Below are 20,451 nucleotides of genomic sequence, written 5' to 3' on the forward strand. Positions count from 1 at the left end.
AACAAAGTATTGAGATGAACTTTTGTTATTGACCAAATACTTATTTTCCACCATAATTTGCAAATAAATTATTTAAAAATCAGACAATGTGATTTCCTGGATTCTTTGAAGTGTACCTATGATGAAAATTACAGGCCTCTCTCATCTTTTTAAGTGGGAGAACTTGCACAATTGGTGGCTGACTAAATACTTTTTTGCCCAACTGTAACAACTGCTTAAATCCATAAATTATACACAACCCTGTTTGGAATAAAACAGAATTCACGATTCAAACATCTTAGATATTAGGAACAGTAGAAATAGTTTGACTAAAATAATGACAGGACTCACAGAATGTTCAAAAGTGAACTGTAATATAGAGAATTGTACAATATAATAAAGAATGCAATAAAGTTTTTATTTTTACATTGTGCAAAACATTCAAAAGCAACATTAAAATACATTGTGATTGCCAATAATGAGAAATAACTAGTACTTATAAGTCTTAATTTGTTAGCAACAGCTGAGCAGTTGTAACATTAAAATGCACATTCATTTGTTACATTACAAGTACATATAAAGCAGTGCTTGCCCTAGTGTTAAAGTGAACTTGCATGTAGAATCCCACGAGGAGACATTTAAATACAGTGGTGTGAAAAAAGTGTTGGCCCCTTACTGATTTTTTTTTATTTTTTTGAATGTTTGTCACACTTTAATGTTTCAGATCATCAAACAAATTTAAATATTAATCAAAGATAACACAAGTAAACACAACATGCAGTTTTTGAATGAAGTTTTTTATTATGAAGGGAAAACAAAATCCAAACCCACATGGCCCTGTGTGAAAAAGTGCTTGCCCCCTTAAACCTAATAACTGGTTGGGCCATTCAGAGGTGGATTTGCTGGTGTGTTTTGGATCATTGTCCTGCTGCAGAACCCAAGTTCACTTCAGCTTGAGGTCACGAATAGATGGCCGGACATTGTCCTTCAGGATTTTTTGGTAGACAGCTGAATTCATGGTTCCATTTATCACAGCAAGTCTTCCAGGTCCTGAAGCAGCAAAACAGCCCCAGACCATCACACTACCACCACCATATTTTACTGTTGGTATGATGTTCTTTTTCTGAAATGCTGTTACTTTTACGCCAGATGTAATGGGACACACACCTTCCAAAAAGTTCAACTTTTGTCTCGTCAGTCCACAGAGTATTTTCCCAAAAGTCTTGGGGATCATCAAAATGTTTTCTGGCAAAACTGAGACGAGCCTTTATGTTCTTTTAGCTCAGCAGCGGTTTTCGTCTTGGAGCTCTGCCATGCAGGCCATTTTTGCCCAGTCTCTTTCTTATGGTGGAGTCATGAACACTGACCTTAACTGAGGCAAGTGAGGCCTGCAGTTCTTTAGATGTTGTTGTGGGGTCTTTTGTGACCTGTTGGATGAGTCGTCGCTGCGCTCTTGGGGTAATTTTGGTCGGCCGGCCACTCCTGGGAAGGTTCAGCACTGTTCCATGTTTTCGCCATTTATGGATAATGGCTCTCACTATGGTTCGCTGGAGTCTCAAAGCTTTAGAAATAGCTTGATAACCTTTTCCAGACTGATAGATCTCAATTACTTCTCATTTGTTCCTGAATTTCTTTGGATCTCAACATGTGTAGCAGCTTTTATGTTTTCCCTTCATTTAAAAGCTACATGTTGTGTTTACTTGTGTTATCTTTGATTAATATTTAAATTTGTTTTATGATCTGAAACATTAAACTGTGACAAACATGCAATAAAATAAAAAAAATCAGGAAGGGGCCAACACTTTTTCACACCACTGTATATATTACCTTCATTTACATATAAAATGCATAGCTAAAGCTATAAAGAACAAGAACCCATAAGCCATCATCTAAAGATCCCAGTCCTGATTGCACAAAGTGTTGTATGCAGTAGAGTTAAAGCTGAATGATGGTTGAGTTCAGGATTTCAGGTACGTGGTTTGATTTAGATGACTTGGAGAGGTCTCGCTGTGACAAGAAAATGACAGATTAAGAGACATTTTGACATGAAAATATGTATCTGAACACTGATATGAAATTAAGTTATTCATAATATATACTGGATGTATTTACAGCCTAAAAATAATAAAGACAGAGTAACAGATAATGGCAGTCAGGCATGAACTGAAATTTAAATAAATAGAGATAGTCTTGGTTAGAAGTGTGGATTAGGAAGAAAAACAGTCCAGTTCAAAGAGATGCCAAGAGGATGTATAAAAGCGCAACTAATCAGATATTATACATGCATCACAAATGCCTTCAGAGGTCTATGAAAACTTTATTTGTTTGTATTAAATTATATCATATGGAAAATGTCCTACTTGCCTGTTCTGTTCAAATGAAAAGAATGTAATGTAGCATTTGGACCAATCAGACACATGTATTCATTATATTTAATGAATAATCCAGCAAACCCTCTCATTCAACAAACAATCTGTGAGGGCCTATGAACCCTTCCCCCCCGAAAGAGCACCCTAAAGGGCTCAGTTACCAGGGAAACCATCTGATAAGACTGTTTTATTGCTCAAAAGTATGTGAGATGTGACGTGACGTGCCGTAAGAACGGACCCTTCTGAAACCTACGCAATGCCCATACAAACAAAAATGTCCTCCTTGTCACTCATAGATAAACCTTTCTACAGATAAACATGCATCCCAGGACATTGTGTGTATGATTTTGTATAGTGTCTCTTCCATTGCATTTTGTTTTATGCATGCTTTATGAGTGAAGTACTAGTTAATGTAACCCCACTTATATCGTGTCTCCTACCAAATTAATGCTCATTTGATGACGCACACTTTGGTGTACACCACCTTCTCATAGAATGCCAGGTGTGTGTAATTTAATCAAAGTATAGACTGCCAGAGCCTCTCAAACCATGCTCTCAGACAAAGGGTCATAATATTTCTAGCCTCCCGCTTGGAAATTCAGCCCATCCTGAAAGGTGTGACTCTTCCCTGACTTTAAAGGGCTCACGCACAGGTGTGCCTTTCTCTTCTGCTAAATCTTCTGATTGCTGCCCGTATGGTTGGACTCATGGAGCGCCTGAGCCGGTGCACACGCGCCCGGCAGGCCCCAACATAGAGCCATGTGCGGTCTCCCCAGCCCAGTCATCTGCAGGGGAGATGGCTCTTGACTACAAAGAGTCAGACTAATGCCACTGGAGTTCATCTTCACTCAACCCTGGAATTCACCATCATGGAAAGGCCCTCGCTCAGACATTTCTCTCTCCCCGCTCCCGGCAGTCTCTGCATCTTCATCTATGGATTACGGCCTGCAGTTCCACTGCGGCCCACAGGGCCAACAGGCCCCATTTTACACCCAGCCATGTGCTTACTTAGGAGAGAGGACTCTCTCAACCCCAACAGAGTCAAGAACAACCTCGGAGTTTCAAGAGATTGCCACTTCGGCCATCGAATGGAACCATCCAGACCTTCTTCAGAAGCTTCACGGGACTCTCGTTCTCGTTGCAAGTATCCAAATGCAAGTATCATTCCTTTCACCACACAGAGGTTTGTTGTAAGCTATCGTATACTGTGCTTTGAATTAGAGACTGATGGTTCTTTCAGATGGTCAACTCAGCCTCATTTCCCCAGTTTCTGTCCGGTTTCATTCATCCAGTCTCACTTACCCTTCCCATGTACCATGTATGTGTAATTCTATTAACTTATCCAAATATTATAATTAATTATAAAGAGTTATGATTAATGAATAATATTCCCCCTTAAGCTAATTTGCAACAGTAACTATATTAGATATAATTTGGTAAGTACAGTATTCATTTAACAATGTACAGTCATCCAATCATTATTGCAAAATAAACCCTTTTAGGGTAATGCAGGACCCTGCCAGTCTTGATCAACCCATAAGGGGTTATTTATCAATATTTACAGGAAATCTGACTGCATATTGTCCCTGCATACTTTATAAAAGTGTTTAGTTAATATAGATATATATATATAAAAAAAGTTATTAGTATAAAATGGTTACTTTTATTATACAGTACAACATAAAACAGTGTTACCAAATCAAAGTGTGTTTAAGCAGTGTGTTTAACCATACAGTTAAATAGGACAAATTTAGGATGTTTGGAAATAAATCTCTAACAAACCTTGATTATATGGATTCAGGCTTGACAACTTCCTTTAGAAACAAGTTTTTATAAGCATAACATTATGCCAGTATCATACTTTTTTTTTTTTTAAACAGGCATTTATATACTACATTTATAGGTCACTACAAAAAAATTAAATTTGCTGAAAATTCATTCACTCCTAGCCCATTCAAGATGTAGATTTTGTTTCTTCATGGGAACGGATTTGGAAAAATTTAGTAGTATTACATACTTGCTACTAGTAATACTACAATACTAGTAATACTACTAGTATTACATGAATGCTCTGCAGTGAATGGGTGCCATCAGAATGAGAGTCCAAACAGAGTGCACACTTCTCTCCTGATTCAGACAAGATGACTTTTTAACTGGAGAAACCAATATTATGGATAGAGGAGTTTAAAATATCTTAATGATGGATTTATCACAGTTTTTTCAAGAAATTAATTCATGGACTGGAGTCATGTGGATTACTTGTGGTTTATTGTGATGTTTTTATCAGCAGTTTGGACTCTCATTCTGATGGCACCCATTCACTGCAGAGGATCCACTAGTGAGCAAGTGATGTAATACAATTTTTTTCTCCAAATCTGTTCTGATAAAGAAACAAAGTCATCTACATCTTGCATGGCCTGAGAGTGAGTAAATTTTCAGCAAATTGTAATTTTTGGGCTATTCCTTTAAACACAATTCAGTTCAAGCTCTTGCTCTCTTTGACCAGACTGTGAGTTACTGATGGAGAAGATGAAGACAAGTTTACCTGAAATTCTGAATAGGTGCTTGCGACAGAGTTAATGCTGAAATTACGCTGTGGACTAGCTGGTACCTTCGTCATCCCGGCCACGCCACCAGTTAGATGACAGATATTCTCCTTATTGCATTCTAGCAAACCTTGATGAGGAGGTTTGCCTTGGCCTGGAGTCTTCACATTACCCTGCTTGGAAAAAGACGTGTAAGGAAAGAAGTAACACTTTAACTTTGTTAATCAGTAAAGGATTGGGCAAATTAGTTAATTAAAAGCTTGAGAACAATGGTGGTGTTATGGCCGTGCACTGACCTTGCTTGCTGAAATCAGAGGACGTGATATAGGAGAATGACAGACAATATCACCAAAGACAGATCGGATAGTGCTGTTAGAAGTGCCAGTACTGGAGGTAGCGTTTAGCTGAGGAAAAGCCAAAGAGTTCATTCTGAAACAGCCATGCATTCATTTAAAATGTAAAAAATGTGTGCATCAAGCTGTGTAATGAGAATAAAACCAACATGAACACCCACTTTTCACAACCCAATCAATTTCTAATGGATAAAGCAAAGTCATTTTATATTGCAATACTCTTTTTCACTCAGAAATATGACACATTACATGTAAAAAGGGCTGTGAAAGGGAGTCACGTGTCGTGCTCATGAACCTAGAATAGATGCACTTGAATAGAGCTCCGTACGTTTGGCCGTTTTTGCATTTTTGTTTTTCGTTTTATTCATTAACAATACTTTCACTGACGGCATACAATCGGAAACCGCAGGAGTTGTCTCCGTTGGCTTCTCCGATTAAGAAGAAATCTAAGTTACCGAACACAAGCGATATGATGGACAAGATGGCGAACACTGTTACACACTTTGAGGACAATCTAAGAACAGAGTTGACGGCGATGCGGAACGAGTTCGCTTCTCACATGTCAGTTGTTCAGTCGCTATGCTCTAAACTGGATCTTCTTACAGGGGAGATGAGAGAACAAAAGAAAGTTGTTGCAGATCACGATAGGTGAGTAGCCGCGCTCGAGCAACAGGTTGTGGACTTACAGGATCACAATAGGCGCAGCAGTCTGCATCTGGTTGGATTGCCTGAAGGTTCCGTAAAGGACGACCCTATGGGCTTTTTGAAAAGATCACTACTGACGTGGCTCCCGTCTCTGGCGGGCAAAGAGATTGAAGTGAAGCGAGTGCATCGCGTGTACACAAGGCTCTCCTCAGATTGCGCTAAACCACGGTTTTCATCTTTAAACTGCTTTAAAAAAAGTTTTTTTTTTTAATAGAGATACTACCTAGTCAATATGTGACTATGGGGCCAATGTTGGTGCTACAGTAATGTGCAGGTTTTTGTTGACGCCACAGACCATATTAAGGAGTGCTGGCAGATCAAGGTTTGATCTGCCATAGTTCATGGGAATGTATTTATATAGGTTTTGAATAGTGATGGGAAGGGTGGGGGGTGGTTTAATGGCAGACTCAACTGGTTTTATTCTCAAACTTGTATTTTGTCTTATTATGCAGTAATTCTGTTTGATACCTATGACTGACCTGGCCCTAAATGGCCCTCACAAACATACAGGTTTTCTGGATTTTTTGCAAAGAAGAAAGACTGATATAGTGTTAGTTCAAGAATCCCATTTGAAAGAGGAGGATATACGCAGGTGTAATAATAAGTTTTATGAAGTGGTATCTCACTCATCTTTGGATACTAAAACCAAGGGTGTCCTAATATTGGTGCAGAGGACTTATTACTATTTTAGAGAAAGGTTGTGATACAGATGGTAGAATAACACATATAAAAACAATAGTGGAGAATAGGAATATTGTATTTCTTTCAGTTTATGCCCCTTGTACTCCTGACCCTACTTTTTCTCTGTTTTGTCAACCGATCTCTTGAAATTTTTGGATTTTGAAATTGTATTGGGTGCAGATACGAATTCTGTAATGTCGCATATCCTAGATAGATCTGGACCAAAGGAATCATACGCTCAAGGTTTTTTTTTTTTTCTGAACATGAATCTGTCATCTTCTCCTAAGTGTAATCTCTGTTCGCAAGGATCTTTAGGCACGTTTTCATAGTTTTTATGGGGGGAGAGTGCCCTTCTCTCATTTTTTTGGATTCAGCTCTCACAGGACCTGTTATATTTGTTGGGTACTGAGATATGTTTGACTCTGCGTCATTTTTTTCTGAATGACTTTTGGGACTTCACCTGGTCCTTCCAACAAAGATGTTTACTTTTAGCTGCTCTCACAGCAGCAAAAATTGCTAGTCAACCGTTGGAGTCCTCCTCACACAATGGACGGACGAACCTGGACTGTGTGTTTGTTGGACATTGTCTAGGTGAAACTCTCAATTTCATGTGTGCATGTCATTCAGCGTTTGATGTTGTGTCATCTTTTCTTGAATCCATGTGAAAACTATTTTATAGTGGGTTGGTGTGGGTTCTGAATTTGCACAGTTGTTTTTTGTTTGTTACTGCTGTTTTAGGAAGAAAATTCAATAAAAAGTTGTTAAAAAAAAAAAAGGGCTGTGAACAGGGTTTCACACTGACTTTAATTCTGCTGTCTTCATCAGGGAATAAAATCCTATTGTACTTACCTTTCGAGCTTTACAAGGTGTTGTGCTGCCCAGAAATCTTCGTTTAGTCGGTGTCCGGATCACAGTGCCATAGACCATGTCCTCCTCTGTCTGTTTGCTCTTCTTTAGTTGCTGCAGGACAGTTATTGTATTATTAAAATGTATCAATATTAAATCTGCATGGTTTCAACTGGTCATTCTCTAGTAATGCATAATTCATAAATACAAACTACTCAGCAAATTTGGGTTAATGTATAAAATCAGAATTCTAATTCACAGCTCTGGAGTACAGTAATATTCCTATGCCCAGTAAAGTAAAACACATACCCGCTCCTGTTTTTCCCGCTCTTTCTCCAGCCGGTACGTCTCCCATTGATCAGTAACAAACTGGATGAATTTCTGACCATTGACCTGGAATTCTCTGTTCTGTTCATGTTCCCACTGTTCAATCTCAGCCTTCAGCTTCTTCTCAAGCTAAACGAGAGAGACTCAATTACTATGGCTAACCTTATAACATAATATACTACTGTTCAAAAGTTAGAGGTTGGAAAAGTTTATAAAGTTACCGAGACTACAGTTATTTGATCAAAAATACAGTAAAAACAGTAATATTGTGAGACATTATATTCAATTTAAAAATAGCTGTTTTAATATGTTCATTTTAATATATTTTATTCCTATGATTACAGCTAAATTAAAGGTGCCATAGAATGAAAAACTGTCTTTACCCTGGCATATTTAAATAATAACAGTTCTGTACATAGAAATGACATACAGTGAGCCTCAAACACCATAGTTTCCTCCTTCATATGTAAATCTCGTGATTAAAAAAGACCACTGAAAAACAGGCGAATCAGAACATAACACCGACTGTGACGCAACAGTCGGGATCACTACGCCCCCAACATTTGCATAAACCCGCCCTTGTTCTAAGCCGGCCGAACCATCAGAAGCTCTGCAGGTATTAAACAAGCGCGGACAACAGCGAAAATAACAAAATAAATTGTATGTTCCAGGCCGTGCAGGGGGTGTGAAGTGCAGAGATGGGTTGATGTCTGTATTCAGAAAGGCACAGAAAGCAAATAACGCGAGCCACTAAAGGGACATGGTTAGCTCCTTGCTAGCGGTAGCCTGTTACAGTACATAAGATTTCACTCTCAGTAAGGAGAGATGAGGATGATGGCGAATGACTTACAGATCCTGAGCACCACTGACAAGCATCTGATCTTGTGAAATGTGTGGTAAGTACTGTTGCTCCATAATGTAAATATAGTTTGTGTGATCGCGTCTCTTGAAAGTGAACTATAACGCGATCGATGGATCGTTCAAAAGCAGTTTCAATGCCTCGCATATTAATAACGGCTCCCTGATGCCCGCGTTTTATAATACAGTATAATTACCCGACGATATAACTGCGAGAGAAAGTATTTAATTATATATTTTCCTCCCTGTGCTTCCTTCTTGCTGATGAGCCGTACTGTGAAACAGCCAATCAGAGCAGAGCTCATTATTATTCATGACCCTGCCAAATAAGCCAATAACAGACCGTTTCATTCTAGGGAGAAATCCTAGGGTTGTAAATGGACATGTAAAATCGTTTCTGGAGATTTTTTGCCCTTACCTAAGCCACATACCTTCTGTGTAGATATCAGAGAACAATTTAAAATACTGTATCAATGCATTCTATGGCACCTTTAAATATAAATAAAGTTGAATTTCCAGCAACAATTACTCCAGTCCTCAGTGATCCTTCAGAAATCATTCTAATTTGCTGCTCAAGAAACATTTATATTATAATCAATGTTGAAAACAGTTGTGCTGCTTAATATTTTTGTAGAACCATATACATTTTTTCAGGATTCCTTGATGAATAAAGTTCAAAAGAACATCCTTTATTTGAATTAGAATTCTTTTAAACAATGTAAAAAAATCTTCAAATTGAAGAATCCTTGCTGAATTAACATATTAATTAATTTATTTTAAAACATCTTACCCCAAACTTTTGTATGGTAGCATATTCCATACATGTGTGACACGTGTCATAATTACCTTGGGGAGACCTTTGACCAGATCAGCCCGTTGTTTCTCCTCCTTTAGAAGGTTTCCCCCTCTGTTGGTGAACCTGGATGGATCTTTGGCTTTTTCCTACCACAAAACGTACAGTGTTAGGTGATGCAAAAGCATATGATAGATATTTTCAGTCAGTTCAACTTACTTCAAGTTCTAAGAAAAGTCTCCAGCTTTCATCCCATTTGTGAACACCTTCAAAAAGATCTTTATGATCCTCATAATACTGTTTAAGCCGCACTATTTCTGCATCATGCAAGCTCAAGAGTTCCTCACTGAAATCATCTGAGAGAAGAAAAAACCTTTAGACCTTTATTTCCTTACAAAAGACAGTCAACAGTGTAATTCAGAAAAATGACAACTCACCATCATAATAGGGCACAAAAGCTTGCCGTTGGTCAGCGCTGTAAAAGCACTTATCCCAGAAGACCGCAATCTCGTTCCGAATGGCCTCAGTAACATTCTGAATATTTTTAAGCTTCAGTTCCTCAAGACGTTTGACCTCAGCTAGTAACTGACAGTAGAGGACATACAAATGTAATCATCTGTGTTCAATACAATGATTGGCCATTTGGAAGCCTTTATTCATGCAACATTGTGTAATTGAGGTAAGGGGAGAAAAACAGGTTTAAAATATTTTTCATAGAAGCAAATTGTCAAAATGTTACTAACAGCTTCCATATTTCTTTTCTTCGACAGGGTCATGTGTTCAGAAATTGCATCACGCTCTTCCTGTGGAATCTGCAACTTTTCCCATAGTTCATGGATCTTCTCCCGATAAGAGCCACAGACACGTTCATTATCTGCCTTTCTGCTCTCCAACTGAAATGATAAGTACTGTATTATATAACTACTGCTTAACAATGTTTATAGTATGTCAGATTCAGCTTATGATGTACCTGGTGAAGGAGGACTTTGAGTGAATCAATGTTTTCTTTAGACAAGCAAAAACTCTCTTCATCTTCACATACGACATCCTTTTCAAAACTAGTCTCAGGCAACTGATCCAGATCGTCCATGCAAAGTATTATTTGCTTCTTCAATGTGACAAATTCCTTACGTCTTCGTTCCTTTAAATATACAGTACATATAAAACACTGTTTATCAAACTGAACACAATGCTTCAATAAATGACTGAGACGTTTATAAGAGTGTAGTATTTAAAACAAAGATGTATTGTCATACTTTCTCAGCAGTGAGAGAGGAGATGTGTTGACGGAATTTCTCCAGCTGTTCGAGGGACGGAACAGAATCAGCAGAGACAGAAAACGGCTGGAAGCAGAGGAGGTCACAGAGATCCTGATCCTGCTCGGTTAATGCTTTGAGCACTTGCATTCTCTGATTTTTCTCCTTTAACATCACTTCAAGATGTGTCCGGAGGTCTTTTTCCTGCAGTAGCATAGTGCTACTTCTGTCCTCCTAAAATGATTATGAAACAGAACCACAAAAAATTATGTTTTTTTCATTCTGAAGGAACCCCATGCAATCAAAAATGGAGTTATTTGGCTTTTAGTGTATTAGCTATGAAGCCATTTTCTAGTTTGGAATCAGTAATGCTCACCAAGGCTGCATCTATTATAATGTTAAAACAGTTATAATGTGAAATAATATTATAATTTAAAATAGCTTTTTTCTATTGAAATTTTGAAACGTAATTTATTCCTGTGATGACAAAGATGAATCTTCAACAACCATTACTCCAGTCTTCGGTGTCACATGATCGTTCAGAAATCATTCTTGTATGCTGATTTGGTGCTCAGGATTTTTTGTGGACGTTTTGTGGAGTTATCTAAAGTTTATATCCAGAGTAAATCCTTACCTGAAATGGGGGAAGCTGCAGTTCCAAACACAATTTACTCAACTCATTTTGACATTTCTGAATACTGGTAGTCAGACGTTTCCGCAGACTCTCTTCCTCTGCAATCATCATGTCCAGAAGACTCTAAAGTACATGTTTTGTTAGTTTATCACTGAAAGCACTCTTTCTTGGGGTTCATCAGATGTTACTCAAGTACACTCAACACTCACTTTGACATGATTCTTAACCACATTTGTCCTTTCTAATCGCTGATCCTCAGGGATGCCAATTTCCTCCCAGATGTCCTTTAGATGGCAGAGAGCTTTACTCAGACATGCCACCGATTCTGCAGCAATCACCTCACTATAATTATAGAGAGAACGAAATAAACATCAATTATGTGTATTTATAGAAATCCACCAGTGATTGCGTTCATTAAAAACATTAACAGAAGTTACTAACTTACATCATTATCTACTGTACATTCGGGTGTTTGGAAAACGTTTTCATATATTCATTCACTGAATGCACAACTGAGCAAAGCACTATAGAACATGTTTGCTATGACATTATACAATCGACTCACTCATACAAGCTGTAGTTAAATGAGCTGAAAACACTTGTTATCTGTCAATAGCAGTAAAGTTAACGTTACGCGCTAATGTAATGTAATGATCGCGGGTGTGGCTTAAAATGCAATGCTAATGTTATCATCTTCAAACCAAGCTACAACTCAAACTAAATTATGATCAAATGACACGCGTGTCTCTGTTTCTCCGCATTCGTGGATAAACACCCCAAAATTATAACATCTCAGCAAACACACTCACCTCTTCCTCATCCTCGCCCCAAGACCAGGCTCTTCGCTGTTTATTTGTATTTTATAAAGGAATATTTCACTGTAGTCTTCTCGCTCCGATCGTGCGCGTAACCGTTTCTGTCTGATTCAAAACATGCGTCAAAACAGCGCCGCTCTTCTGATTGGCTGTTTGGAGTTTTCCTGCTCATGCGTGAACAGATGGATTGTTCCTGCATGACCTCAGAAATACTTTTAAACGACCACTCCTGATTTTTCCATGAATGATTGTGTGCTGCAGTAACAATGGTCTATTTTACCAATTATGTATTAAGAAATATCTTGTGTCTCTGTTTATTGCACTATTTATGTTTAATATCTATATTAGCTTTTTCCATACCTACATTTGTGTTTAAAACTAGCTGCTTTTCATGGATGTTAGATAATATTAAACATATCTAATAGGTCTCATAACAAAGTTTATCACATGTACTATATGTGACCCTGTACCACAAAACCAGTCATAAGGACACATTTTTTGAAATTGAGATTTATTCATCATCTGAAAGCTGAATAAATAAGCTTTTCATTGATGTATGGTTTGTTAGGATGTACTATTTGAAAATCTGGAATCGGAGGGTGCAAAAAAAATCTAAATATTGAGAAAATCGCCTTTAAAGTTGTCCAAATGAAGTTCTTAGCAATGCATATTACTAAACAAAAATTAAGCTTTGATTTATTTACAGGAGGAAATGTACAAAATATCTTCTTAGAACATGATCTATACTTATGATTTTTGGCATAAAAGAAAAATTGATAATTTTGACCCATACAATGCATTGTTTGCAATTGCTACAAGTATACCCGTGCTACTTATGACTGGTTTTGTGCTACAGGGTCAAATGTGCGTATTGTATGCAGCATTGTTGTGCATTTAAAAAATAAACTAATTAAGTTTCACTTGAACATATACACATAGCTAGACCACTGGGCCATTTCACTCAATTGACTGGAGCTAAAAGACACCTGACACCAGTAACTGTTTTATCCATCAGTCTTGAATCAGTTATTACATGCATGGCAAACTCTGAACAAAGTGTATAAAACATTTTTATAAAGTGCAGTTTTGTATCCCAATTCTTCATTCATAAATTAAGATGACACCTGTGCAGACAATTAAAAAGACAGTTCACCTGAAAATTACAATCCTCTCCTAATATACTCACCATCATATCGTTCCAGACATGCATGACTTTCTTTCTTCTTTGAAAAATAGAATAAAATATTTTGAGAAACATTTCAGTGTTTTTCCCCCATAAAATAAAGGTCAATGGTCACCAAAGCTGTTTGCTTACAAGCGTTCTTCAAAATATATTTTTTTAGGTTCTGCAAAAGAAAGAACGTCATGCAGGTTTGAAACATATGAGGGTGGGTAAATGATGGCAGAGTTTTTCCTTTTTGGGTCAACTATCCCTTTAAGAATAATCACATCTTTTTCACATCCCCCTCTAACAGTACATTTGTTTTGGGATGATATAGAAGTCAGGGATAATTAGGGCATATTCTGTCTTTTTGCCCTCTCCTGGAATTGATCATAAAATGCCCTCTTGTGGAATGTTCCTCAGACTCAAGCATTGTTATCCAGTAATGCTTCCAGAAGCTGTGCACTGTTTGTAATGGCTGTAGTGACCACTATGAATCTGCAACCTTTCAAACAGACAATTTTATATTAACCATATATTCCATTTGTTTTGCGTAATAAGTATAAATAAAAACACAAAATACATTCTAGAATATTTGACCTCTTTCCTTGCCAAGGAACCGGAGTGCAGAGATCTCAGAGTAGGTGCAGCCACCAAGAAACATCACTAGAACAATCCTTTGAGCATCAGTTTTGTTCCTGGCGTCTGAAGTACTACTGCCCCCTGAAACAAAAACAGGACAAAAGAGGGGGAAATGTAGTCTTGATAGCAAAAAAAAAAAATTATAATTAATAATGATGATGATAATAATAATTTTCTAAACTTAAGAAAACTCATTATGTTACTCAACTTACAAACAAATTATTTGTTCAAACCGGTTACAGCAAATTCATGTCCATTCACCATGCATGTAACCTCCTCCAGACCGGTCCAACCATCTCTCTCCAACAGCTGTGGACAGCACAGACCAGAAGCAAATCATTTAAAATGTTGTTTAGCAACAACAAGAAAAAATAAATGCTAAGTAGCCAAAGCCTTATTTGAAAGCTAACCTGTTCAATCAGTTTGCAGCTCAGAGGAATATAAGCACCACTGAAAACATATGCCATGTCTCGCAGAACATGAAGATCATATTCCTCACCAGACTTTGGTACCTGTATGTGTAGATTAGATGATCATGAAGTAAATATCATCATTTTAAACAGTGCCTATTTATTTTTCTTTCTTTTTTATATATATATATATACACACTCACCTAAAGGATTATTAGGAACACCTGTTCAATTTCTCATTAATGCAATTATCTAATCAACCAATCACATGGCAGTTGCTTCAATGCATTTAGGGGTGTGGTCCTGGTCAAGACAATCTCCTGAACTCCAAACTGAATGTCAGAATGGTAAAGAAAGGTGATTTAAGCAATTTTGAGCGTGGCATGGTTGTTGGTGCCAGACGGGCCAGTCTGAGTATTTCACAATCTGCTCAGTTACTGGGATTTTCACGCACAACCATTTCTAGGGTTTACAAAGAATGGTGTGAAAAGGGAAAAACATCCAGTATGCGGCAGTCCTGTGGGCGAAAATGCCTTGTTGATGCTAGAGGTCAGAGGAGAATGGGCCGACTGATTCAAGCTGATAGAAGAGCAACTTTGACTAAAATAACCACTCGTTACAACCGAGGTATGCAGCAAAGCATTTGTGAAGCCACAACACGCACAACCTTGAGGCGGATGGGCTACAACAGCAGAAGACCCCACCGGGTACCACTCATCTCCACTACAAATAAGAAAAAGAGGCTACAATTTGCACGAGCTCACCAAAATTGGACGGTTGAAGACTGGAAAAATGTTGCCTGGTCTGATGAGTCTTGATTTCTGTTGAGACATTCAGATGGTAGAGTCAGAATTTGGTGTAAACAGAATGTTTCACTAATTTAAGATCATCCACTTAAACACTCATTTTAAAGGCATTATTTTAAAGTAAAATGGCTTAATGAAGCTTTAGGTAAATGAGTAGTTCATAAATGTAAACTTTCAGATCATAACATACCAGGTACTGAGCTTTAAGAGAGTTATAGTCTTTGGACAAAAGACCTGTGGAGAATTAAATGCATTATTGAACAGATGTTCATAAAATAAACAGCTTAAGACATGGAATCTATACACAATAATAAAGACTCGCCATTTTCTGTGATGGACAACAGGCAAAGGAGACTGTCAATCATTGACACCTGATGGACAGAGTTTCCTCAAGCATTATTATTATTGTAGCATTATCATACCAGTGTCTTATAACAATAACAGTGTTTGTTTTTTCATACCTGTCTGTCGATATGTTCTTCAATGTAGGTGATACATTCACGGATCTCAAAGCCTTCAAGTAATGCTAATATATGGGATAGAAAGGAGAAAATATATGGGTGAGATTACAATGTCGAGTTGTAGAATTCATATTTCAGATTTGCATGATCTCATACTTATCAAGACATCTTACAATGTTCAGTCTTCAACAACTCCTGGAAATCTTGCTTGGTTTTCTTCATCATGGATTCACTTGCACCAATATCTAGTGGAAGAACAAAGCATGTTCTTTTATTTATAAATTAAGAAACAGTTTTCATTATTTGAAAGACATTTCTTACACTCACCAATTCTATTATTCAAAAGTAGAGTAAAAACGGTTATATTATAAAATATTATTACCATTTAAAATAACTGTTTTCTGTTTTATAAATTATATAATTTATTCCTGTGATGTCAAAGCTGAATTTTCAGCAGCTAGTATTCCGGTCTTCGGTGTCACTTGATACTTCAGAAATCAAAATCATTTTTTAGTGGAAACCGTGATTGTCAGGATTTTTGATCAATTGAAAGTACAAAGGAACAGCATTTTTTTAAAATAGAAATATTTTGTAACAATATACATGTTATTACTGTCACTTTTAATTAATTTAATGCGTCCTTGCTGACCCCAAACTTTTAAACCATAGTGTATATACACTACTTACGAAGACTGAGAAGGCGATGTTCCTGTTTCAGTCCTTTCAGTTCATCTGCAACAAATGCCTTCATCTGCTGGATGTTCCTCCCACGCCATTTCTATTACCAAATCACATATTTTTGATTGCTGTCACAGAGAATATGCTAAAATATATCCTAATGTGCTATGAAACATGCCATCTGTAGCAAGCCCTTACATCATATGTGTTACGGTTGGTGGTTGTAGAAATAGGCGCTCCCACAGACGAATAATGAAAAGGTAAATTTATTAGCATCAACACACATTTAACCATTATAAACTTAAGAACCGACAAGGATAGGGACAAAACTGAATGCTTATAAAGAAACAGGAAACAAAGGAGCAAACTAGATAATTAATCAAACACAGGTGACAAGACTAAATGATGATTACTAATTAACTAAATAAGAACAGGAACTACCAAATAAGGTCAAAACAGAACTGAAAGGAAAACCGACATGTGACAATATGCTGTTTGAAGATTTTTGGCCTTCTGACTTAAAAAGCCAAACACATTGGAGAAATGCTCGTTCCTTATTTCATTGAACACCTGATGAATTAAACAAGCAGCAGGGTCATTTTTCAAATAGTAGTTATTAACCACTGTCAATGTAATAAAGTCTACTTTAGTCTAACTCTTACTTTGTCTTGAGAGTTAAACATCACTTTGATGCTCTTGTCAGAGGAAGTGACATCAGGTCCAAACTACACACTGCCTAGAAGCAACATCAAAATGACATAAAAAGGATGAACTTGAACATGTCACAATTCACCCGTCATATAGTTAGACATAAACATGTTTTAAACAATTAAGACAAAGATCCTGTATTATAAAATTGCTTACCACATTTTATTCTGAAAATATCATCTACCAATCCCTCATAAACAACTTGAGAGCAGAGTGGAGTAACAAAGTCCACATCTAAAATATTAAAGTACAAATTATGCAAGCTGTTATTACAACAAAAAAAGAGTACATCTAAATAAAAATGTATTTTCCTTTGAAATAACTGACCTCTTGTCAATAAGGAATACTTTTGCAAATTCGGGTTGTCTCCTCCTCCATTAGCTCCCTCCAGGATTCATACACCATCTACATACACAGACAATGACATGAAAGACTGCCTTGATTCTCATCCACCAAAATCTGTAAATCTATGATGGAAAGGGTTTTGTCACAAATCCTCACCTTGGCACATCTACCAATCCCATACACCTTTGTGAAGGAACCATAGACAGACTGTAAAAGATGTAGTGCACTTCCTGCAGTGGTCACCCAGCGTTGGTCTCCCTCCTGATTAATCATATAATTACTCATTTATCAATCCCACAATAAAAATGACACTACTAGTCAAAAGCTCCAGGTCAGAATGATTTATTTAAAGAAATTAATACTTTTATTTAGCAAGGATGCACTAAAATAATCTAGTCAGTAAAAAGATTTATGTTAGAAATATATTTCTTTTTCAAATAAATGTTATTCTTTTCAACTTTCTATTCACACTGAAAAACAAAACATCATAGTTTTCAGGAAAATATTTAGCAGAAACATTAAAAATAAGAAGAAATGTTTTTAAACATCAAATTCACCATATTTGAATGATTTCCTAAGAATCATATGACGCTGAAGTGTACTTATCAATAACATTCCTTCTTCATAACAAGAATACATACTAAAAATCTCAAAATAGGTTAAAAACAAATCTCACTAAAACTAATCAAACATACCAAATTCAAAGCTTTTTTCAGCCCTAAAGAGCTGTAGCATCCAAATCCGCAATACCAGAAACTATCTCAGCTCTAAACTGAGGATCTCGTCATCCAGAGGACGAATGTAGAAATTTCACTCATCGGTTGTAACATCTAAGAAAAAACGTCATAGTTACTGTCTGCATTAGGAGGCCCAGGACCAAAGATTGAAACATTAGCACACTTAACCCACCTCCATAGACTCCCTGCTCTTCCAAAACCGTCTCACATGCATAAAACTGTAAAGAATGCCATAACATCAAAATCACACAACAAAATAAAAATCATATTTTAACCTCATTTCCAGACCACTAGTTACCTTTTGGGGGGTAAACAACCATTGATGAGCTGGAGTCTATGTTTTGACCGACAGTGGCGAGAATCGTCCAGGAGGTTACAGATGACAGGTCCTTACCAAAAGAGGAGAGAAAACGGCTGCAAGTGGGGCACGCACCGCACCGCAGCCATCAGGCCAAGCTAGTCAAAGGTGTATAATTTGCGGGACCTCAATCGTTGCACTCCCACAGGTGAGACATTAAAACTGCTGCTCCAGGGGTCAATACATGTCCAGTCTGTAATTATACTGCTTGTGTAAGACTGCTGACTTGTATCTATGTTGACAGGTTGGACAGCAGAAAGGGTTCAAGAATACTTTGTGTGGGCATCTCGGGTGGTATAAGGGCTCCGTGGCACCAACGTAGCTCTCCAGGAGAAACGGCAGCAGCTCTTTTTGGAGAGAGGAGTGGAGTTATGATGGCGTCACAAGCCACTGGTTGAAATCATGGTGCTTTTTTTTCTTCTTCCTGTAACTGATCATCATGGGATGTTCTTTACCCTAAAGGGACAGTTCAGCCCTCCCTGAAGTCGACTTTCTTTCCTCTGTGGAGCACAAGAGGAGATGCTGAGGAAGATTTCCTGTTGTGTTCCGCTTAATAAAGTCATACAGAACAACATCAGGACGGGTGAATGATGACTGAATTTGAATTTTTGAGTCAGCTTTAATATTAAGATTTTTTAATTATCATTTGTTTTATGAATGTAAGTGTATAATACTTGCACAGTAATGAAATTAAAGTTTTGTTAAATGTGACAAATGTTGTTGTGTATTAATATTCTTAAATGGATCAATATAAATAATAAAATATAAAAGATAATGCTTTATTGCTAAGATGTATTGTGTTGTAACCATAGTTTATTTTACAGTAAAATGGTGTAATAAACCACAGCTATTAAATGACTAAATAAAATGATGATCCTGAGAGCGAACACTGGTTGAAGGATATTAATTTGAGTGAGAATGGGAACATAAATAGGCCTATTAATTTATGATTTTAGAACGTGTAGAAAACATGTTGTTTTCATAATAATAGTAATGATTTTAGAATATACGGCTCTTTTACCTGATTACTGTTATTCCGCTGACAACTTATCACCAAAAGAGAAGGACAGGACAAAAAATAACGTGTTGAATTATAAAAGTGCAATTAAAGGCAGGAACTACTTAATATTATTGCACAGCAGAGTTTAGATCAGTCTTATCCATCATGGTTACATATTTTACTGATGGCTCTAAAGACCCTGTCTCTGGTAGAACAGCTGATGCAGCATTTATTCCAAAGTTTCAAACTAGTATTAAGAAAAGAATAACCGACCATGCATCCGTAAAGGTTACATGAAGGTAAAACCAAGGTTAGTTATATGCTCTGACTCTTACACAGCAATATTGAGCCTTGCAAGTGGAGTAAAATCATCAAGGCAAGACATGATATATGAGATTCTTGCAAGTTTGTTAAGAATAAGTAGCTAATGTAAGCGGGTTCCTGCTCATGTGGGAGTGGAGGCCAATGAAGAGCTAAGCAAGCTCTTAAACACAGAAATAGATATTCAAGTGACTCTTAGTAAAAATTAGATTAAAGGGAAAATGAAAGAATTCATAAACAATGAATGGCAAGGACTGTGATAGCAAGGGTAGACATATGTATAATATTCAGCAGCAAGTAGGAAATGAAGAAATGTTTTTAGGAATAGGAAAGAGGATACAATTATTTCTCGCATCCGAAGGGCATTCTAGTTTAAATCAGTCTCTTTTTAATATAGGACAACATGAAACAGGTCAGTGTATTTATTGTAATCAGGCTGAAACTATAGAGCATGTTTTAATAAATTGTAAAAAAAAAACAAATATGAAAAAGAAAGGTTTTACTACGGAAGTAAGAAATGTTGAATCATTTAATTTGACAAGTCTTTTGAAAAAGCATGCAGAACAAGGTCAAATATATGGTGCTATTACAAAATATATTAAAGAAATAGGACTAATCAGGAGAATTTAGAATTATAATTTACTAATTGCTCATTTTTTTT

At 36.9% G+C, this 20,451-nt stretch overlaps 1 protein-coding gene and 1 pseudogene across 2 annotated transcripts; both read right to left on the reverse strand.

The window, feature by feature from the left end:
- Positions 1-338: 338 nt before the first annotated feature.
- Positions 339-12,309, reverse strand: LOC306880041 (protein regulator of cytokinesis 1-like). The gene is made up of 14 exons (XM_079433312.1): positions 12,157-12,309; positions 11,557-11,689; positions 11,348-11,470; positions 10,714-10,947; positions 10,428-10,598; positions 10,201-10,350; positions 9,895-10,042; positions 9,677-9,813; positions 9,511-9,606; positions 7,789-7,935; positions 7,483-7,593; positions 5,191-5,298; positions 4,894-5,067; positions 339-1,986 (listed from the first exon to the last, which is right to left on the reverse strand). The coding sequence occupies exons 1-14, from the start codon at positions 12,165-12,167 to the stop codon at positions 1,915-1,917; spliced, it is 1,815 nt and encodes a 604-aa protein (XP_079289438.1). The 5' UTR covers positions 12,168-12,309; the 3' UTR covers positions 339-1,914.
- A 1,440-nt stretch (positions 12,310-13,749) lies between these two features.
- Positions 13,750-18,558, reverse strand: LOC306870229 (vacuolar protein sorting-associated protein 33B-like; annotated as a pseudogene). The gene is made up of 17 exons: positions 18,550-18,558; positions 18,284-18,329; positions 18,132-18,204; positions 17,531-17,654; positions 17,319-17,434; positions 17,186-17,263; positions 16,984-17,057; positions 16,796-16,891; positions 16,331-16,421; positions 15,817-15,888; positions 15,644-15,708; positions 15,505-15,553; positions 15,373-15,416; positions 14,377-14,478; positions 14,200-14,275; positions 13,925-14,047; positions 13,750-13,829 (listed from the first exon to the last, which is right to left on the reverse strand). The product of its transcript is annotated as a vacuolar protein sorting-associated protein 33B-like (transcript).
- Between the last annotated feature and the right edge of the window lie 1,893 nt (positions 18,559-20,451).

This window comes from Barbus barbus (assembly GCF_936440315.1).
Source record: "Barbus barbus genome assembly, chromosome: 1".
In the NCBI taxonomy this organism is placed as follows: Eukaryota; Metazoa; Chordata; class Actinopteri; order Cypriniformes; family Cyprinidae; genus Barbus; species Barbus barbus.